Genomic DNA, 23,314 nt, shown 5'->3' with positions numbered 1-23,314 from the left:
CTGGCCTGTTCCCCATCCCCACCCCCTTTGGAAAGTCAAAAAAAGAGGAAAAAAAGACAGTAAGTAAAATAAAAAAATTGATCACCCAAAATGCCTCAGAAGTTATTTTTGGCTGTCTCCTAGAAAAGAAAAATTTTGCAGGGGAATGTCCCCGGACCCCCTAGAAGGGTATTGTTATCTGGATTGGCCCCACTTTCAGCCCCCCATTTGGACATCTCTGGATCTGCCCCCGACAGCCACACATATACAAAACAAATGCGCAAATGCGATATAAATCCGCCGTAAACTGCATACAAACAAGAGTTGATACGGGGAAGTAACAGGGGAGGGAAGTTTAAGAGACACCAACTTATTTTGAAGGTGCATGCACCATCCCATGCCCTCCAGTAGACGACTGGTTTCCACACATTATTATACTATTATTCTTGCTTTAGGTAGGAATTATTTCATGTTTTTTTTTTTTATTCATTCAATTTCATACAAGAATTTGTCCAAGTATTTCTAATCATAAATTATAAAATATTTTGAAATACAAGTATAAAATATGCTTGTTACTTCTTTTCAAATAGTGTAGGCCTACATATTATTGAAAGAACTATTAAACTTTATGGCTATTTAAAAATTATTTGTAAAACTTTTATATTCAATTAATGCTAATATTCTCAAACCTACTTTACTATTAGATTTATAATAGCCTGTACATTAAATATTCATTACTTTAATTAAAAACCTATTGCTGATCTGCTCATTAAAATAGGCCAATATATTAATGATCATTTTAACAATTATAATTATATTTTTAGTTCATTATACTGCTAGTCTTAAATCTTTTTTTTTTGTGGCGGTATAATTAACATACCATAAACGGATTTGGTTTTTGCTTTTTACCACCATACACTTAAATACCATGGAAACAGGCTTGGTGTAAGCTTCCACTGTATAGCTAGACCTCAATGATAAAGGTCAAAACAGTGTTATGGTAGAACCTCTTGCTGAATTGGCCTAATACCAGGAGAATAAATTTATGAGGATATAAAATTTTAAGACAGATGGTATAGCAGCAATCCACAGGGCCTGTTAGGCTATCTACTTTTAATTTCTGAAATTCATATGTATATTCATATAGGTATAGGGATCACAATTTAAGCAAAATTAATTAATTATAGGACTATATGATTAGGGAGGTATATTTTATTCCTCCTTGATATGATTGCTAATCTTTTCATCATTTTTATTTATCATACAATTATCTTAATAAGCTAATATTGTTTTTAAGCTATCACTTGCAAACTTGTGTATTATCATTTTCGGTATACTCATATATCATCATCATATAAAGCATTGTCATTGATCATCATCATTATATAATCATTATCATTGGTCAACATCATCAGTATCAATCATCATCATCATCATCATCATTATATTATCAACATATATAAATAAATGTCATCATGAAAATCATCATCACCAAGTGACACAGATGATCATGAAAACGATCATCAATGACATTAAACCACTGTCATCTCTTACACATTACAACTGATCTCATTATATGAAGATGTGATCACTTATCTGGAGGTGAATTTATGAATTAAAATGTGCCTCTAAACGAAAATAAGACATGGACATGTTTCTTCCTTCATTCATGTCGTGATGTTGACAAAATACAAATTGAAGTAAACAAGAATTAGGAATAGATCGTAGATGCATTTTAATTTGTTTTGTAGGCTCGTAAGGGAGCACCACACCTCCTCTTCTTGAGCTGCTTCTGATCAGCAAAGATGTAAACAATCATCTCCACGGAGTTCTTAACCCCACATATGGTAAGAAATCACTTAATATTGACCTTAAACGCGTGTAAAAATGATAATACAATTTATGATGCATGCAATACATTGGAAGCATAGGCCTAGATCGATTTTAATTCCATAGACCAGAATTTTTTTACGCATTTTTTTTTTTTATTAAATAGATACTGAATTCAATTATAGCGGGCCAGGTATATAGTAGTAGCAGCAGCAGCAGAGTTGAAAATTAAAAGGCACAGCAGAAAAATTATGTACATCGTACAAATTCTTAACGTCCGTCTTCGTAACTTACCAATTATTGTGATTTTAAGCCAAGGCGGCTGTGCATTCACCTTAGCCTTAATATCCTCCACAATATTCGACATCTTGGCTGGAATTCCTCGCTGTATTTGGCTTTACACACGACACTCCCAGTTTTGCTCCGACGCGCTTAATTATTATGCTGTACGTAAAATGCCCGGGGAATTTTCTCATTGTAAATATAGAACGCGCATGTACTAAGCTCGTCCTTAGGTCGCATCTAATCATAATAATACCATCATATTATAATAATGTATTGGTAGAAGCCTATAGTGTGGGGGCGCTATGATGAAAAATTAATTGATCAGACTATTGTACAGTATCACATTAATGGCTGAATAATAATCACTGTATTCTTCTTTGTACAGTACTCTGTTCTGTGTAAAGCAGATGTGTTTTACATTTTACAATAGGCTTATTCTCCAAGAATAAATAATAAACTTTATTAGTCGGTTTTGATAATATTAACATTATGATGTAAATAATTAGCAATAAACAAGTTTAATATTAAAAATATAAATTATGATTAAAAACGAAACAGACAAATTTGACCCGTTATAGTATTATTCTTTATTTCTTTGACAACGCTAAAGTGCTCTCTACAGTTCAAATGTTCAAATATGAAATAGTAAATCTATATAGAAAATGGAGTGAAACACACTTCTACAAACATTCTGATATCACCAGGCAGATTATTGGGGAGTATTTTCATTTTACAGCACCTACATAAACAAACCCTGGTAAATAAACCTAGCTTATTAACACCTAGTAACAAGGTGGACATATTTCACTTAAATATAATTTTCACTTTTTTTTTTATTGATGTTATGCACAAATAACTGTTTAATCTATATAATATTGGATATTTCTTTCCATGCAACTTCAAATCACTACAGCTTTTAATTTATTCAAATTTATGCAAGTAGCAAAGGATTAGATACAGCCAAATTTGAAAAACAAGCATATATATCCAGAATTTGATCTGGCACAATATGTGCTTGCATTTGCTCAAGCACCTAGAAATTAATGAATTATTAAATCCTGCATCGTTTTGTTTGAAAAATGAAGTAAAAAATGACAGAAGGCACATTTCAATTATGAACACACTTTTTTTTGCAATTATTGGCCATGTTATTTTATCTATTTTAATGACTTTACCTTGTAATCCAATTCTAGTACTATTTTTTTTTTATAACCATCCACCATTTTAGTACACTAATTTAATATAGTCCCCTTGTCCAGTAACTTCCAAGCAAATGAATAAATGAAAACCCAAACCCACAACCTGAAAGACACCAGTGTTTTGTAGTTAAACCTAGTTAACTGACTTTTTAGTCAGTTAAACCTAGTTAACTTACTTGATTTAAACAAAGTTATACCTGGTGGTGAATTACTGTATCAGAACCTCTGTAACTTGCTAATGCTTTAAACATCATTAAACTACAGTTAGTAACTGTTTACTTAGCTATGTTGTGTTACTTACAGACCTCTTATTCTAACTCTTAGACTGGACATGGCCAAATAACAAAAATTACATGTTTCTCTTCCCATTTTGGAGCCTGCTTTCTTTTATGTTACTAGTTAAATTTATCTTAAAAACCTGTTAAAATATCAATTAAATTATCATTGTGAATATAATGTATAATGATAACGGTTGGTGTGTCCTCGGACAAAATAAAAACTTTTGTCCCACACTTCCAAAAATATCAGAGCAAGTCCCTTAAAAACCATACATGAGAGAAACATCTATTTTTTTTCTTTGGCCAATTACTATGTTATGTGTACAGCATGGAAGATTTAACTAACATGAACATTTAAATAGTACAGTAATATCAATGTATAATCTTTAATTAAAATCTTAATTATTAAAGTATTTTTAAATTGAAATAAATCACATCAATATCTGTATTATAAAATTTGAATTTATCATAATTCAATCCAAATCACTTTCGTTCTTGTGCATGAATCTTGTGTTTTTGAATCACACACCCCTTTTACAAACTACAAATGGCTTAACATGACATTGAGGAAAAAAGGTGACGATTTTGTGTTACGTTTCAAAAGTGAATTTTATCACAATAAACTTCAAGCTATCTTTATTGGTAATAAATGAATAACTTTAAACATCCTAATAAACTGAAGGGTCTTAAATCAGGGTAACAATTTCCAGAGATCTACACTATTTAGATGAACTAACAACAATAAACAAATTTGTTTTTTTTTTCCAAATGATTCACTAGTTAGAAACTATGTAATTCATCAAAAACAAAATTATTTAACAAATATCTTGACATGAATGAACTCAAAATTCCCATTGCCAATGCAAAAATATACACTGGATCAATGCTATGGTTATACTAAAAACATTAAATTATAAAAGGAATAACTGTGGGATATAGATTAAATATGAATATTACACCTGATCAAAGGTATCAACACTTAAAAATTCTTCGTTCACTCTATTATCATTTCAAACATGTTTTTGTGTTAACTGAAGCAGTGACAGGCAAGCTAATTAATTAACACCTTATCCTAATTAAATTTCTGATAATTAGGGATTCATTCATAATCATATAACCAATCAGTTAGGTTTTTTTGAAGAGTTGGTCAGTTTACATTTTGATTATGAAAAAGCACTGTTTATGGTACAGATTGAGTAATGTTTTTCAAAATGATAAACATTTTGTCATGAGAGCGTTTTCCTTGAAGATATGACTGATGTTACGAATGATGGAATTTTTATCTCACTCTGCTGTTGAAAGGATCAATAACTGAATAGCGCCCTCTTTAGTCCTGGTGATCTGGGTCTAGGTTTTCAGGTTCTCTTTCTTGTTTCTCCTCTAGGGTGTTGGCAGTCTGCTGGGCTTTTAAAGCTTCCTTCATTTGCTGAGCAGCGATATCGGCAACTTGGTCACTTGCGGCTTCTTTAGCTACAAAATTGAAGAAAAAAACCCATGAATTTTCAATTTAATCTAGTAAATCTAATTAATAAAAAAAATAAACATTAAACAATTATCAATGCCCTCAACATGCATGTAAAAAAAAGTTAAATTAAGATATGTGACCAGCTCTGGCAAAATAAGCCATTTGTAGGAAAAATTCAAAATTGAGTTCTTCTGTATGAATTTTTCTTTAAACCGGTGTTTATTTGATGGAAATTGGTTGAGTATTAATATTAAGTTCATTGGATATCAACCATATAGTTTATTAAGACTTGTATTTTTAAAAATAATTTTAATATACAGTACAGTTCAGTTCAGTTAGATTTAGTGATTGATATTTTGCAGAAATGTTCTTCAATATATTTTCTTTTATAAAATGTAAAATCCTGAAAATGTTCAAATTTTTGATTCTCAGACATTTTGGGTGCTTGTGCGAAATTGCAACAAATTACAGGATTTGCCAGAGCTGGTCACATATGGTAACACAAACCTGTGTGCTGTTTAAATACAGATTAAAAATTGAATTTATTATATGAAGACTATAGATGGGATGAGCTTGCTTGAATCTTGCAAGGTCAAAATTTAAATACTTGCGAGTACAATACTATATGGCAACAACCTATAAATAACAGGGCGGTACACATAAGCTGATATTCATTGTAGTATAGTATATGATGGCAATAAAATTACAGAGGCTATTAAATTGAAGTTGCTTTATGTAGAGTATCATTTGAGATTAATAAAATGATGAAGATGCCCCAGGATTACGAATGTTGTGCATTATGAGAGGATAAAAATACCCAGAAAAATTGTCATAACTTTACATTAGTAAAATTTGTGCCACCATGATAGTTAACTCGAGTTATACAGTAAAATCACTAAATTTAACACAATGAATTACAACAATAAAAATAAACTTTGAATAAACACAATTCATCAACATGTTTAAACAACAACCTAACAAGAGTAAGTAGATTAAGAGTCAACAAACATTATAAAAGGAAGATTCAACCACAATTGGTTAAAATGTTCAACAATTTGATGATAAAGTTAACAGAATAAAAAAATAATGATGAACCATCCACAATTTATCAACATCATCTCATGTGTACAAACAGTATAGGGATAAGGTACATATAATATTGCTACGGTCTTTCTGTAAACACTGATCTTAACTGTGTCAGGTAATCCATATATCGGTGTCAACAAATCATTCAGGATTATGCAGCTAAAACTTCAAATAAAATATTAATTGAGTTCAGTATTATTCCAAACAATCTAAACAGGTCTGTATTGATGTTTGAACATGCAATGAATTGATTTATCCAAACTTATATATTATTTATAAAAAAATATCAAGGTCCTGGTAATGTTGTAATATCGGCATGGAAATTGTAAAAGTAATGAGATGCAAGTGATATGCAAATGAGATCCAAATGAGAAATGATAACAAATGTAGAGAACACATTTAATAATAAAAACTACAGTATTCAAAATAGGGTTCCAGAGTAAACAATATAAAGAATATCAAACCATGCATACAATACAAAGGGAATGCCTAGGGTACTAATTAGGATATTAATTAATGCAAATTAGAGAACGCAAATTTCAACGAATCAGAAAGCATAGCAAACTCTACCTTGAGACATGCCCTTCCACACTGCAAAGTACAGACACATCAAACATTTAAACAGAAAATTTATATTAAATATGGCTATAGAACATTTAATACACTATTCCTTATTGCCACACTAATATACATACAAATAGAAACTAAATAACTAATAACTACGATTATAACATTTAACACACACAACTAAGCATGCATCTTGACCTAAAATAAATAAAAAAATTGCATAAAAAATATTTGTTGATAACATCTTATGAAAAATATAACTTTTAACTTCAGTACAGTACATTTCATAATTTAAAATGTTTGAATTCTAAAACTACAGTACCTGGCTATACTGTAAAGTAGTGATGAGAGCCCTTTTGTGACAATTTTAAAAACTATCCCATTCCAAGTACAGAATGATTACACTGTTGACTTGAATTTCAATGAATGTATGAATATGGGCTTGTTTAAGAGCATAATTTGTACTATGAAAAAAATGTTTTATATATACTTTTCAACACGTAAAATGGCACATTTTATAGACTTAATGGAATTGTTAGAAAACCCAATATTCAGTTTTTTTCTTGAAGAAATTGTCGTTTTCAGGAAGTAACTTTCATCACAATAAATTACAATAAAAATAAGTTTTTGTCTATTATTATCATTATTGTTTACAATATATTACCAAAAAATGTTTGCTCAGTACATGACAAGTAGACTTCACACAATACAGTAGTATCAATATTTTATATTTATTATAATAAATATTACATTACCTTCATCAAGAGCTGAGCTAGCAAAATCTGTGGCCTTGTCAATGGCTTCCTCGAGCTCTTTCTCATGTTTTAGGAAAAGTGGCTTGATTATACGGTGGTAGAGGACGTTAGCTCCATTGTTCGATATTGGGGCCATGCACCAAATCAAGAAGATCATCTATCAATGAAAATCAGAAAATTAACCAAAAACATTAATTACATTTTATTTCACTTTAAAAATGTCATTTAAGCTGGTTTATAATTTACAGGATACAGAAATTACTGAACATTATAATTTTCTTTTTCCTTTTTACAAATTAAAATAAGCATAAAATGTGTATCTATCTTTATAATTTACTTTTATATATACTATAATTGTTATATTTAATGTTTTTAATGTTACTATTATACCCTTTTGTCGGAGGAAAAAACTGTCCACAGCAATTATGTTTGCTTTTTGTTTATTCTGCCACTGACAAGGGTATTGTCTTGCCCTTCCTGTTTTTTTGTACTTTGTATATATTTTAAACTTTTGGTGAAATAAATGAAATGCAAGTATGATGGGTAACTGAAATTAGTGAAAGTGTTGTAGTAAGGTGAAGAGGGCGGTGCAACATCTCAAAGCTAAATTTCATTGTACAAAATACATGCACACATTAATTTTTTTATGGTAGAAAAGAGATTTTATAACAAAAATAAGAAGTTAATTAGGATACAATTAAAACTTAATGTCATCAATCTACTTCAGATTTTTAGATGCCAATGTTGTTTTCAATACTCCTGTTGATTTTCCCAATCAGCATTATTGTGTTTCTATCTATAGAGTTGTACAATCTGATTTCACAATTCTTTTCTAGACTATTATTACACAATTATTTCAATATGGTACTTTGTAAACTATCTGTATTGAATGAGCCAATTTGCATAAAAACAAAATAAACAATGGTGAAGATAGCACAGATGAAGTTAATTACATCATCGTAACTCTCACCACCACTCAATATGTAATGGTAACAACCAGCGAAGTAAAAGGTGGAATTTTCCCCCAGTTTTTAAATATTTTGAAATCTGTATCTCATTTTTTGTTAAATATGCTTTTTGTGTGTTAGAAAAATCAGTTGTACAACACATCAAACATTTTATCCCCCCCAGAGCCCTCGGTGGAAACCAGAAGTGACCAACCCCGCTGCCCCAGAGAACACTTATGTGTGGATGGCTGGAGGGCCGTGGTTCCTTCCATCTAGGTTTTAGATTCCTTAATTTTTAACATTTATTTACTAAAAAAATATATAGGCCTATATGAAACACTAAAATTAGCACTTGGTGATGCCGTCGACTGAAGCACATACTCGTCCAGATGCTGAATAGGCGATGGTGAGCACCAGCATAGAAACTAGTGGAAAAGAAGAGTCTCCATTTATCATAAACTCCTCCCTCTTTGGTTACATTCCACTAATAATAACTTACCTTGAACAAATAGTAGAACGGGAACCAAGACAGGAAAATGTCGGAGAAGAATTCCACCATGCCAAATGCGCTGTAAACTGTCCAGTAGGTAAGCCATTGCGTGTCATCATCCTTTTCCGTGCTCTCAATTGCTTTAATACTGTAACAATAAAAATGTATAAACCAATATTCAGTCATTTATTTCCAATGTGACTTTATCCACTACCACAATTTAACACCCTCAAAGCTCAGTAGTCTTTAGGCATGTCATATGGGATGCATGACCGCTCAGGGATGCAGTTATGATGGGCGGGGACACCCAGCCTGTAAATTTCCACCTAAACTAAGGCTAATTTCACGGCCTTTATTCACCTCCCTTGCCTATCCTTAAATTCCACTCTTATTATAATTATTTATCAATGTTATCACGCACCCACGCTTAAAATGTCTACCAGCCACCCTTAGTTTTCTACAGCTACAACCCTGTACACTGCATATAGTTTGTCTTGAAAAAGCTACCATTATTTCTTAAAAACTGTTCAACTCAACTTTGGAATTAATTTGGAAAAAAAATCTGTATAGTATATATTCTGCTTTCCACAACCATTTATTTCACAAATTTATTTCTCTCTGGGCCTGGTTTAATGGTATTATCTATACTCTCATGGACATACTTCACTTTTGATCTTTAAAATAACTACTGAATTGTACTGTAATGTTTTTATTAAATATTAATTGCTATAAATACATTTTAAAAACAATACAGTTAACCTCGAATAATTTCCACGTCCAATGCCAAATAAATTCCATTAATTAAAGATCTGTAAGTCGAATTTTATCCAAGTCGAACAATATTTTCAATGCCACTTTGGATTTGACTTAGGCAAGTTCAACTGTACTTGCATGCTAGAAAATCATGACTCAATAGAGACTCAATAGCTCAAAAATTTGGACACAAATTCTACTCCCTTTTCCCAGACACTCAAATTTTATTGACAAAAACATGTGACATGTCTAAATATGGTCATGATAACATTACTTCATGATCATAAAGGAATATCATTACTATGGGTATACTACAATTGGTTTTTTCAAAGAACATGTTAATAATATGGACAGATCTTTAAACACGGCAAGGCACAGGCGTCCATTAGTTTTCTTCTTGGCTGCCGAGTCCATTTTTCAGTTCTACCATCAACTACACTGCACCATTATCAATAGCTTCCTCAATGTGCCAAGCAATACAATTCCATATGACATGTTTATTGAAATATGATCACCATCACAGATCTTACATTTATAGTAATGAATATTTGATTTATCTAATGCCTTTCAACTCATTGGAGAGATGTCTTAAATATTGAAGCGATAGTCTGCGGAAGTTTACAGTACATGATACTGCAAATTTCTCTCTATAAAATATTCATAGTTGAATGAAACTATATTTTAAGAAGGGATTTCAACAAGTTGTCTTGAATTTTGACACTTACTGTACAATGTACACAGAAAGTACACAGTACTTTTTGAAAATATGATAAATAAATCCACAATTTGAATATTATTATTACTATCTAAAGCTGAAAAATATCAAATCAGTTTCTAGAGAAATTTGGTATGTATAGTGTGTAAGGCCCAATAAAGAAAATTATCAGTTTACTATCCTCGCATGCATGTCTTTTATGGTATAGAATAAAAGAATTATTTTAATTTTTTTAATTTTTTAGTAAATAGTAAATACTGTTTGTATTACCTCAATCATGTTTTAGTTTTGAATATCAATGCACCAGTAAATAACCTAAGGCTGATATTTGCCTATAGCAAAATAAAAAAAATAAAAATTCTCCCTCCCTCATCACTTTTCCAACCTAGATAGGGCGATAAACTAAAATTTTTTTTATAGGGCTTAAGCACTGTACTATATGTATTGTAAGTAATTGAATTATACAGTATAGTAATAATATTGTACTTACTGTAAATTTCAATTAACTTTTATTGCTAACTGTGAATAATGCAAAAATTAAGGCTAATTAATTACAGTTATGTGAATTCATTCTGAGATATCATGTGACATACCTGCTCCAATCAGAATAACAACAGAATGTAACAATATAATATTTATACTAAGCTCACCCAGCTGCTTCTATAAACTAATGAAACATCTATTTATTTAATAAAGAATAACCTTACTATTACTATAATACACAACAGCCATGTCATGTGAATTGGCCAATAAGAATGTACAGTATAAAATGTCTCACCATACAGCCTAAATAAGCAGCAGGGGCTACCAGCCTTGAAAAAGCTAGGCCACTAGATCAATCTTTTAAATTATGAAGAGGGACAAAGCAGGAGATGATGCCTCAATGCATGCAAATAAGCAAGACGCATATAGAAATTCAACAAATTACTGTATATTATGTTATATTCGTATTTTATTTCTACCTTTACATTGTTTTCATTTTCAAACAGCGTAAGGAATTACTTAAAAAGAAGGAAATACTCAGATAGTATAAGAACTTTCTTATTGAGATGGAGTTGCTTGTATTTTTAAATAATACCAGGTATATGCGAGCTCACACCATTGGCACTAAGCTACAATTATGATTGATGCAGTCGAAGAACACAATTATATTACTTTATTATATTATCCCTCCATAAACAAGGTAATCACCAACAAAAACTGAATTTTAAAATTGATCTCAGGAACTGAAAATGTAGTATTAAAGGTCCCACTAAAACTAAGCCAACAGGAAATTTCACAGTACTTACAAAGATAAGTTATTATAATTTAGATTTGGATAAAATTGTTGCATTTTGAGATAAGAAAAATCTAATGATATCTACTTGAATAGTACTTAACATTGAATTTTATAATATAATATGCATCAATTGCAATTTTAACTAAATATTATTAGATTTGATTATCTTAATTTTGTTAATTAAAAAGCAATGTTTTCAGCACCTTTTTGTAGTCTACAAATTCACCCAATTGATAAAACATGCCCACATACTAACGGCCACACATATTTACAGTGATGTACAAACTTGTGAAATAAAAGATTATGATCTAGTAGTAATCATATTTAAACAAATAAAGTGACAAATTGAGGAAATATTACATTGGTAATGTGTTTACATAAATACAAACCTTTTGTAAACAGTCTATGTCACAAATTCTCTGTGTATTTAGGTTACGCCTATGAAAGACTTCCAACAATATATTAACTAGCAATTCCTTTTTCTGAACAAAATAGGAATTCCTTACAGTAGTTTAACAATACACCATTTGTGGTATTTTTTAATACTCAGAAGCAACAAAGGAAGTTTTTCTAATGAAATATTTGTATATTGTATTTATTCTGTTTATACAATGGTAACAGAATTTCAGCTGGTTTGTTATATTAGTGAATGTGTGTAATGAACAACTACAAAGAAAGCATGCTGCACCCTTTCTGATGACAGCCAAGACCCTTCCTTATAAAAAGTCAAAGGTCATATGAGTTGAACATATGTTGCATTCAAATCATGTGACCCTGTTTGCCTAAATTATTTCAAAGGCTTCAATGCTGCGTTTCAAGGTTCAAAGACATGCAAATAACTAATACTAGCTCAAGGCCTGTTCTACAGTTCATCAGCAATGTAATTCCTTTTAAAAAATTGCTTTTATGCAAGGATATGAATCGTTTATTATCAACCTTAAATGCAGCTCTAAGATTTTTCAACTCAAAAATGACAAATTATGTTCATAAATCGAAAAGTCAAGTTGCCATGAAATTAACAATCATTAAACTGTCTAATAACTTTTCTCTGGTTTGTAGTGCACACATGTACAAAGAAGCAAGGCTGTCCATTTTAAACAAGGACTTTAAAATGTTTAAACAAAAGTCTTTGATTTAAAAGCGGACATTGTGTTGCACAATCCTGGGCTGGCAAACAATTATACTAGGCCTCAGAGACACCCTAGCATTGGGCAATGCTGATAGTGATAGCCACAAGGTGACATTGACAGATGTGAAAGGTAGATCTTGGCTCAGGAAACGATGAATCATACACCATGCAAAACATAATAAGAATTAATAGCTGTGTAAACTAGTAGAACATGCCAATATGTTGGTAATCTCATGTTTATGGTTGTAGAAGATGAAAAGGTCAGGATGTCTGCTCTTAAACTGCAATAGTTAGATGAACACCATTTTGACAGTGGGGGCTGCCAGTCTATAAACCAATGTAAAGATAGGAATGATACCTTCACATTGCAAAAAATTTTTCAAGGAATGTTTTTTAAATACAATTTAACTGTCAACTAAAGTTACTGAAGACAAGATGGGATATTGGTATGAATTTTAACAGTTAAAATTAACATGATAGAACAAAAGATATATGGGAAATATTTAGGACACACATTCTGTATTTCAACACTGAGAGATAAAGATGAGGATACACAAACTAAGGCTTCATTATAATTTATAAAAAGAAGTATAATCATGACTATGAGTACTAATTTTGGTATTATTATCTCAGTATATTTATTTTATTTTATTAAAGTATTTTGTAATCATTTGTCTTGTCTTGCTTACAATAAGTATGCTGAGGTTGTTTCATGAATAACTTTGTTGTATATTAATTGTAATTTGTGTTAAAGGGCCCCAGTGGATGGTGATGTATTAGGTTTCACCATCATGAAAAAGACATCAAAAATAAACAATGAGGATGATATACAGAGCAAAAATGGTTGCTTTCATCAGCTGACAGATAAAACAAATTTACCAGCTATACTAAGCATCAACAACAAAGGCTTGAATCCCACCGAGTGCAGCCTCAAGAAAAATTTAAATATACCAATGACAGTCATAGTGATGATTGTATACGCCACAATTCATCTTGTAAACAAACACTCTAGGCCACAACAATTTACAAACTGATATTCAAATTACGTTCTTGTACATAACGCTCAAGTTTTCGAATCCTACAGGAGGATTCATAATTAAAAAGCCAAACAAAACCACAGGATGGTTGACTAAATTTATTATAACAGGTCATGCTTCAGTGAACACTATTATTACATGAATGCCAATAATATATTTAAAATCGATCAAGAATGCTATCAAACTCATGAATAATTCTCAGTCCTGCTTATTATCTTGAAGTCTGCTGTGAGAGGCATTTATCAGAACACTACTAGGATATGCGTAAGCCTGTCATTACCATTATTAGCAAGAAAAGTATGATTAAATTAAAACAATAATCATGATAAATTTCCCCTTAAAGATTGGTTTTAGATGAATATAAATTAAAATTTTATGGTTGATTTAGTTTATTTAGACCCGGATGAAAACATCAATGCTACCCTGGATTTAAAGCGATGCAATAAAGCATTGAGACATTTACTGTATAGTACAATTACAGTAACAAATCAACAAAATATTAAGTACCAGTATTATTTTTAATGCAGATCTAAGTGATATTGCTAATGCATTAACAATAAATCCACACCATCACCTTAAAAGCTACCGTACTTTACTACAAAATGTGATAATATTTATGTTCTATTTACATCATATTGTATTTCTTTATGACTGTACTTGGTTGATTGGTTCTCTTGTTGTCTGACACATGATGTTAATTCACAAAAAAAGAAAAAAGATTTGAAAGGTAAATTCTGGTCATAGGAATAGGAACAGTGTGATGAACTAGAAAAATGGGGTGCTTCGAAGAGATGTATAGTTTCTTTAAAGTGCACAGAAACCAGTTTGTATCAATTAATGGGCCTAATGGTCATTAACGGAGAATACCCGGGTCAAACAATAGATCTTTCCACATTGTCAATCAAATCGATCTTAACTACCCAACCAGAGAAGGGGCAGGAATACACAAGTCCTTCAAATACATGTGTTGCCCCACGAATGCATGTGTTTGCATATTTAATGTGTTTGTGGGGGGACCTTAACAATATCACAGGGCCGAGACTCGTTGGAATGATCCATTGTAACCCTTAGTGAGGAAGTCGGAACCAGTACTATTGACAAGGTTGTATTTGCGGTGCCTCTGGTATACAGCTTCTCTGTACAATTAGGCAATGTCTACAGCACCTTGCGTTCACAAGCTGTCTCTATCCAAGTACTAATCGAACCCAACACTCCCTGAATTTTAATGATATTTAATACTGTTAAAAAAAACTCGGGTAATTTAAGGAATATTTTTAACCAGTATTTAAGCAATAATTTTATTTTTTATAATATTATTTTGTATGTTAAACACCAATTTTCAACAACCACTATTTAAATAAAATCATAGAAATGTACAGTAATAACCTTTGTTATCATAATCATCAGGAATTGTAACAATACTCTTCAATAATGATTTGGATTTTAAGGAGAGGAGTCTTGACATACCTGCAGTATGCGGGATAGACGAATCCCAAGAAGCTACTGATGAAGGCTGCTGCATAGCCAAACACTAACCACAATGCAACTATTCCAGCCACACCTGCGAACATGCAATAAACATAGAAAAATACTTCATACAAGTCATCAGTATTATTGACATCATAATTGATATTTGCAAAGTAGTATGATAGATAAATAATGTAATATCAAGCTATAGTATGATATTGAATAGTTTTCAATTGAAAATAAAAATAGCAGTACAAATATACTACTATAATGTACACATACTGTAAATATCTAAATTAAAAACAACGCTGCAGACTTATGTTACTCTATACAGTACTTTGAAAAGCAAATTTCATGAATTAGTAAGTTGTACACAACAGTACTGATTGATGACATCAAACATAATTAGTTATTTTACCTTGGACTGCAAATTTCAAAGCTTTAGGATTTTCCTGAACTTTTTCTTTCAAATTATTTAAATACGACTCCATTTTTCAACTACTTGAAGAAACTCTTGCTTCTTCTAGAATGCAAAAACTAGCACAGAAAACCGCCCTTAAATAAGGGACTGAGTGAACTAAAGATGTGACCGCAGATAGCTTTGTCATCGATTGACGGATTAATTGTTTTAAAATGTCTGCTTCTGTATATGTAGCAGGAAAATTATAAGTCTATTCAGGATGTGATTTTGGAGGACTTCCCTACACTTGTGGCTTTTAGACCCAATCATTTGCCTGTGACTCCACATGGTGGAAGGAAGTGACATCACAAAAAATATATAATTATATATTGCATACATTTATACAGCAAATTAATTTGAAAAATTACCTTTTTGTGTAATTGTGCAAAACAAAGTTGTATATAACATATTTCCTATTTACTTAACCCATCAAGTTTTTTATATACTGTATAAGTTTTTACCATTTTAAAATAAACAAATAAACATTTTCTATAAAAAATAATAAATTGTAATTACATAGCCTATTATTATATAATTGGAATTTACATAATACAAATTAATAAAACAAGGTTATCTTCAACACAGGCAATGGTGCTATGAATCTATATAAAAAGACATTATAAATAACATACCGGTATTATCTTACTACCAAATAAAAATATGAAGGTCACATGTCAAATTGTGATTACAATATGTCTTGCAATCTCAAGGTGATTACAAACTTATGAATAATTCATCAGCAACTTAGGAAATATGAGGGTAGCATTGAATTGTGATTAAGAAAAATGGCAAATCATTAACCTGGTTACCTAATGACAGCATTCTAATAAATATTAACCACTGGCGCAGGAAGTTCTGGGCATTTTCACATTTTTGTACTGTGAGCAGGAGGGAGAGAGGGAATGGGACTGGCTCTTCATAATTGCCACATTCAAACACACAAATAGTTAAACAAGAGTACAGTGTAAATAATATTAATATATAGTCTGTTCATTTATATTATTTACTCTTGTTTCACACAAATAGTGAAACAAGAGTAAATAATATAAATGAACAGACTATAGCAAGCACATACGGTCATACATTATAGTAAATTTAAAATGTTGTTATTCCATCAGACGACGACCCTTGCACCCTAAATGTGGTCTTATGACAGTCCCATATCCTTTTCACCCATGGATTGCTTGACATGCAAATGACTTTCACTATAGAAGCCTACAGTACCCTCGATTAGGATAAGTCCTTCAAAAATTATTATCCTGTAACCTCAGAACAAATACATTTTTTTTTCAACTTGTGGCTTGGGCTCCTATCTATTGGTGGTCCTATATGTGGCAGTCCCTGGTCTCTACATGTGTTGCTAACTGTCATTATGTTCCCACTTGCTTATCATTTTGGGAGGTCATCAATTATATTTAAAACCCAACAACTCAACCTACAATGTTTCTTTATAACAAATTTGTATCATTTGGATGGTGGTGTAGCATAAAAATTCTTTCGGAATGCACAGACCACTTGTAGCATGCATTCCTACCACTGTGCTTTACTTTCCCCCTTTTCTTATCGTTATGGTCAAATGGGAACACACTATCGCTACAACTTTAAGCCAAGCATGCAGATGTAATAATATTTCATTAGCATTATCAAGATGTAAACATTGTAAAACTTGCCAGGAAATTAGGTGTTTATGTACAGGTAGCTGGAGTATCACTATCAGGTGACTTCAATAAAATTTAGAAGATCAAAAAAGTCATAACAAACTTATTACTCACATACTTTAAAAGGCTTAACATTTTTTTTTTCAATTGAGAGATATTCAACTATTTTGAAATTTCTGTGTTAGTGCACATTACAACAAATTTTAGACAGCTCCATGTTCGAACTACCTCTGCACCTAATTTTGCACAGGGGATACACAAAAAGTAAAACAAAAAATGATTGACAAAAAAATTCTTTGTTGGTAGCTTTAACTTATGACAAAATAACAATTTATTTATTTTGTGTTAGTTACTGTAGTTTGGATGACAATATTTAACATTCTACATGGACATTCATAATTTTTATGTGAATTACTGTATAATGTAAAACAAAATAGAAACTGCAGTTTGAAGCCAGAGAATAATCTTAAATCACTGCAGTGTTGGATTAATTATTGGACCATGAAGCTGGTGCATGATTTGGTTGAATGGTGTTGAACTACAGAAAGACAAGTAGGCCCTAGGCCTAGGCTAATTTGATCAGCAAATCATTACGTGAACCAAGATAAATTAGAACAAAAATTCGTAACTGATAGACGCTGAAATATAGAGGATATTAGTTACCAATATTAATTGATGATTACAAGTAACGAAAAACGTATTCGTAGCTTGATTTATCAGGCACACTGAGCCATTTGCGTAGGAAGGTCATAGCTTTAAGCTTTTGTTCTCTCACCTGTCGACCGCCCTACCCAACCTCATTTTCACTCACCCAACACCAGGTATATGCGCTTTATTTTCGTCTTCTCTTCAATCATTGCTAGCACATCTGTCACTGGATTTTTGTCATTTAAAGCCTTTTCGAGCTTTGCTCTCCATCCTTCAGTATCACTTGCCATTTTCAATGTGTTATTTGATTTAACAATTCGACTCGCAGACAAATTGGTGAGAAGCTACTTTGCCGAATGACCCTTGATCTGAAAAACTAAATCTCTCTTTGCTCTCGGCAGTAGAATTTCTAAACGCCCTCATTTTTTTAGCATAACAGAAATTAACATAATGTCTTTCACAATCAAACCAAGCTGGACCGCTGGTATTTCACATATTCATAAATTTGTTGCGTAACGTCATAATATGGAAAGCATGGAGAAAAAGCAAGAGGGATTAAATAATTTCAGTTCTTTAAAACTAGATAAATGGCTCGTGAATCAGTGCAAGAACCTTGGGTTAAACCGCCCGACGCCTATACAACGGAACTGCATCCCGCCCATCTTACAAGGTAGGGGATCCGGCTGTGCCACGTACGGGGGCTAGGCCTAACCTACTACTACTACTAGCTAGGTGTCTTACTAAGTAAGTGTTTAGTTACCCTTAGTTTAGGCTAGGTTACTGCCAATGCCGAATGCAGTCGGTCGCGCCTCATATTTGCCGTGTTGCGCTTCTGTGGCAGAGTGTGGAGCGCCGACGAAGTTGTGCACGAACGAAACTTGAAAGTCTGGGCCTTTATCATAATTAGTGAATTAGGCCTAGGCCTACATACAGTTATGTCATTATAATATCAAGTGCATTGATTTATCATACATTTTTTTGTTATATCTGTAGAATTTTTATTTTGTGTTTGTGATCATACTTTTAAGGCTTAATATAGCAAGTCCAGACTGTATTAGTAAGGCCTGCGTGGGGAATAAATCCTCAGCGCACAAATTTGGCCTAGAAATTTGTCCACACGTTTTGGAAAGGGCTGATTTCTTTGCAGATTTTGCTGAAAATTAGGCTTCGACCTAATCTTTAATATAAGAATGTCTTATGCAAATCTGCGCACCTATTTTTCTAGCAATTTTTAAAATTTGAGCTGGTTTTGAGGTACTGTATCATTCGTAAAATTAAAAAACTTTACAGTATGGCAGCATGCATAAAACATGAATATTGAATACAAATATAGAAGATACTTCACAATGGTACTCATGTTTTTAGATACATAAATGAAACCGTAGCAAGATATAGAATATATTATGTGAAAATAAATGGAATATAGTATATTACTTTTTATAATATATTTTTTATGTTTGTTGCATTTCTAATTACGATAAGCCCCCCAAAAAAGGTTATTTGCAAGGACAGCTGTGCGCCAAACTAAAACAAAAACGGTTATTTGCATGGCTTGATTTACACATCCACCATGTTTTCTCGAAATCATGAAACTTAATGAAATCCAAGCCAATATCAATAAAATCCTATAAAAGTGCCTTTGAATTACAAATTTACTAAGTTTGCCTGCCGCATTTGTAACAGAACAGTGCGATGTAGGCTCATCTCATTTTTGTCATTATTTCTAATGAAATATTTTTTTTAGGACAAGACTGTATTGGATGTGCAAAAACTGGAAGTGGAAAAACGGCAGCATTTGTTTTACCAATCCTTCAAAAACTCAGTGAAGATCCATATGGCATTTATTGTCTTGTCCTGTCTCCAACAAGGTAACATCTATTTCAATTTTTCTTCGAATGTTTTGCTACACCTAATTTTAGGTCCATGCTGATCATTTTAGAAAAAAAAAACCAATCAATCAATAAATAAACAGTATATAAATTAGTGTCAAGTTTTCTACTTTTTAAGATGAAATTTTCATTTTTGTGCTTTATATAGCGATTTACACCGAAACGGTCTCAAAGCGCTTGAGGTGTTAACTGGCTCGTACAGTAACTTTCTTCTCCCCTAAGTGTCTCTTCATGTCTGAGCTACCCTGTAAACCGGTACCAGCTACTCTCGTCTGTCCACAGCAGGCGCTGAATGGACCAGCACACTGGGGCCCCCCCCCCCCCCCCTCGCACTTGTCTCAAAAGATGTACTGGGTTCTTTGAAGTGCATGTTAGCCAAATTATGAACACAGGGACTACAGTACGGTTTATAGTCCTTATCCGAGAAGACTTGATCCACCACCACAACCATAGGCGAGCGTGCCATTTAAACTAGCACCAATATTATTATAGATGTATGTTGCGGCACCCCTGCCTTAACCACTTAGCCATCTACTGTAACTCATGTAATCATTACATTAGTGATTTTATTTTTTCTTCTGAAGGGAATTGGCATACCAGGTTGCAGACCAATTTAGAGTATTAGGAAAACCAGTTGGACTGAAAGATTGTGTAGTTGTTGGTGGAATGGGTGAGTACCACAAATTATAGAATTGTCTGTAAAATAACAATTGCATATTTGTTATACAAAAAAACTTAATTTGAATAAGAATTGAAATGTAAGAACAATATAAAAAGGTCCTTAATTTAATAAGATAACACACTAGAAACTTCTTCTTTACAACAATTGATTAGGCTTGGTGGTTATTAGGTTATTGCCTTCCAGTTTCTGGGTCATTTGATTGGTCATGAATCCTGGATCATGTTGTTGGGTCATGACTCCTGTCAAAGTCAAGACATTTTTCTCCCACTTAAAACAATTTCACTCATCCAAAGCCTCATGATATTGTGAATTGGTTCATTAGCATCACACTATTAGTTCTCAATCAATGTTGGATAGGAATAAACAGTGAAAAAAATATATAAATATTCTGTGTTAGAAATTGTTTTCTCCCTAACATACAATGAATTAAATATTAAAAAATATATTTTTTATACTTTGAATTGATCAGATATGATCACCCAGGCTACAGAGCTATCAAAGCAACCACATGTAGTTGTTGCAACACCAGGACGTCTGGCAGATCATTTAAACAGTGCATCCACATTCTCACTGAAGAAGATTAAGTACCTTGTAAGTTATAATATGTGGATTTAAACAATTTAACTCATCCTATTTGTCTCACTTATAGCAAGTTTATTAATGATTATTATTTTCAAATATCTACAATATATTATTCCAAGTTTTCATATTATAAGACTATAGTAGCATTGAACTATTTTCTTTTATAATTGTTTTGTAATTTTTTGTTAGTAAGGTAGCACACTCAATTATATATCTTTTTGTTATAATAATGTCTCAGGTTTTAGATGAGGCAGATAGATTATTAGAGGGAAATTTTGGACCTGATTTGGAGGTTATATTTGATGCATTATCCAAGAAACGACAGACACTTCTGTTCAGCGCCACCATTACACAGACATTGGAGCAGCTCCGAACGATTGCCATGAAAGAACCATTCTTCTATTCATGTTCCTCAGAAGCAGAGTATGTTGCATTTAAATAAATTTATCCAGTTTTTCAATTGATTTTCTATAACACACAGAGAAAAACTGATTTTGCAGACTTTGGAAATGCACATTTAATTGCCAGTAGATTACCAGTTTCATAATCTATCATAGTACATTTACAATGTGAACTTGGCACTGTGATTTTATATAAAGTGAAAATGAAATAAACTCAAAGTGCTTTATTTCCCTGGGTCATCGAATAACACATTGTGCAATCCTCCCTTGTTACAGATACAAAATCTACAATAATTACATTTGCATCATTATAACTTTTTTTTTCAGGATAGCTACAGTAGATACCCTGGACCAGCGATACGTCTTGATGCCCAAGCAAGTGAAAGATGCATATTTATTGTTTATTTTACAAGAGTACATGGCTGAACACGAGGACCCATCTATACTCATCTTCACTAGTACCTGCAAGTAAGACAATGTCACATCAACCATTTTACACATGATTAGTTTAGTTTAACCACAGGAAATCTGCTGAGATCAATCAAATTACAATGCTTAGGGAGTGAAGGTGCTGTGAGGTAAAATATGAACAGAGGACCCAAGGATTGGAGTGCAAGCATTTGAACCAGTAGTGGCGCCGGCGGGGGAAGGGGATTAGGCAATTGCGGCCCCCCCCCATGGAATTTTGATTGCCAATCCTAACATTGTTCTCTAAAAGCAAAATTTGGGCCATACTAAGCCATAAACACTCTCCTACCAGGATTATTATTAATTTTATTACGAAACCCTGACAGTGGCTCTAGACAGCCACTTGGTTCTGATTGCCTCTTAGCAAATTTCTGGAGCCACTGCTGATCGTAACTGCTAATCTGCGGCTCAAACTTTATAAATATTATAAACTACATGCATATGCTGATATTAAACAGTGTTTTTTTCGTTGTTAATATATGTATTTTTTTATTGTAATTTTCATAAACATTAATTACCATTATTATTAGTGTTATTGAAATGAAATCAATGTTTGAAATACAAAAAAAAAAATATTTTAATTGTGTGTTTTGTTGTTCTATTATAGGAGCTGTCATTCAGTTGCAATCATGTTAAGAAAAATGAATTTGCCTTGCGCTGCTCTGCACTCGTTAGTCAATCAGGTAATCAATAATTCATTTTATTAAAGCAAGAACATTTTTAAAAATAGACAATAAACAATTTATTATGTAATTGTTTATGTGAATGCTTAAAATTCATAACATTTTTTTTTTTTTGTATTTTTTTTTAGCGCACAAGATTAAGTTCCCTAGCTCGTTTCAAATCAAATCAAGTGAACATTTTGATAGCAACAGATGTTGCAAGTCGTGGCCTAGACATCCCCGCCGTTCAGCTTATCATCAACCACAACATTCCTGGCTCGCCTACTGACTACATTCATCGTGTTGGCCGTACAGCGAGGGCAGGACGTGGTGGCATGGCAATCAGTCTAGTTACGCAGTTTGACGTGCAACTTGTGCATGCAATTGAGGAGAGAATAAGTATGCATAATGTTTTTAATTTTAACATAATATATGAGGCTTGCCATCCAAAAACTAGCATCAGTGACTGAAATATGAAAATTGACATTTTAATGTGTTCTTATTCTCCACATTGTAAGTTAAGTGTTAAAATGATAGGTGATTTACTGGAATAGTCTTACTATTGCAAAAGTTATGAGTAAAAGTATTATGGCTTATCTGTAC

At 32.2% G+C, this 23,314-nt stretch overlaps 3 protein-coding genes across 5 annotated transcripts in view; 1 reads left to right on the top strand and 2 right to left on the bottom strand.

Moving 5' to 3' along the window:
• Positions 1-2,323, bottom strand: part of LOC117110954 (receptor expression-enhancing protein 5-like) — an 8,269-nt gene extending 5,946 nt beyond the window's left edge. The window contains exon 1 of the mRNA XM_033253810.1: positions 2,104-2,323. Within this exon, the coding sequence (XP_033109701.1) occupies positions 2,104-2,176 (73 nt within the window). The 5' untranslated portion in view covers positions 2,177-2,323. The remainder of the gene's footprint in view (positions 1-2,103) is intronic.
• A 1,648-nt stretch (positions 2,324-3,971) lies between these two features.
• LOC117109691 (receptor expression-enhancing protein 5-like) lies at positions 3,972-18,406 on the bottom strand. Of its 3 annotated transcripts, none has more exons than XM_033252072.1 (6): positions 18,191-18,406; positions 15,262-15,355; positions 8,891-9,029; positions 7,445-7,601; positions 6,693-6,713; positions 3,972-5,041 (listed from the first exon to the last, which is right to left on the bottom strand). In XM_033252072.1, exons 1-6 carry the CDS (start codon positions 18,315-18,317, stop codon positions 4,899-4,901), a joined length of 681 nt encoding a protein of 226 aa, XP_033107963.1. In that variant the 5' UTR covers positions 18,318-18,406; the 3' UTR covers positions 3,972-4,898. The 3 variants fall into 3 exon arrangements, with proteins under 3 accessions (XP_033107963.1, XP_033107979.1, XP_033107971.1); XM_033252088.1 differs by lacking the exon at positions 18,191-18,406 and adding an exon at positions 15,680-15,837; XM_033252080.1 differs by lacking the exon at positions 6,693-6,713 and having other exon boundaries at positions 18,191-18,405.
• A 22-nt stretch (positions 18,407-18,428) lies between these two features.
• Positions 18,429-23,314, top strand: part of LOC117109667 (probable ATP-dependent RNA helicase DDX49) — a 6,799-nt gene continuing 1,913 nt past the window's right edge. The window contains exons 1-8 of the mRNA XM_033252054.1: positions 18,429-18,697; positions 19,772-19,895; positions 20,501-20,586; positions 21,068-21,189; positions 21,419-21,603; positions 21,909-22,049; positions 22,657-22,732; positions 22,861-23,110. Coding sequence (XP_033107945.1) covers positions 18,553-18,697; positions 19,772-19,895; positions 20,501-20,586; positions 21,068-21,189; positions 21,419-21,603; positions 21,909-22,049; positions 22,657-22,732; positions 22,861-23,110 — 1,129 coding nt within the window. The 5' untranslated portion in view covers positions 18,429-18,552. The remainder of the gene's footprint in view (positions 18,698-19,771; positions 19,896-20,500; positions 20,587-21,067; positions 21,190-21,418; positions 21,604-21,908; positions 22,050-22,656; positions 22,733-22,860; positions 23,111-23,314) is intronic.

This window comes from Anneissia japonica, unplaced genomic scaffold (genome assembly GCF_011630105.1).
Source record: "Anneissia japonica isolate Jap-2015-1 unplaced genomic scaffold, ASM1163010v1 scaffold1511_len2985839_cov193, whole genome shotgun sequence".
Taxonomy (NCBI): Eukaryota; Metazoa; Echinodermata; class Crinoidea; order Comatulida; family Comatulidae; genus Anneissia; species Anneissia japonica.
This window is presented reverse-complemented; position numbering and strand designations above follow the sequence as displayed.

Bases quoted from the DNA above. Each gene is read 5' to 3' on its own strand.
- LOC117109691 (XM_033252072.1), bottom strand. From the start codon at position 18,317: ATGGCAAGTGATACTGAAGGATGGAGAGCAAAGCTCGAAAAGGCTTTA. The intron at 9,030-15,261 runs GTATGTCAAGAC...TTATTGTTACAG, and splicing joins GTCTATCCCGCATACTGCAG to TATTAAAGCAATTGAGAGCA. The intron at 6,714-7,444 runs GTAATGTAATAT...TGTACTTTGCAG, and splicing joins TAGCTCAGCTCTTGATGAAG to TGTGGAAGGGCATGTCTCAA.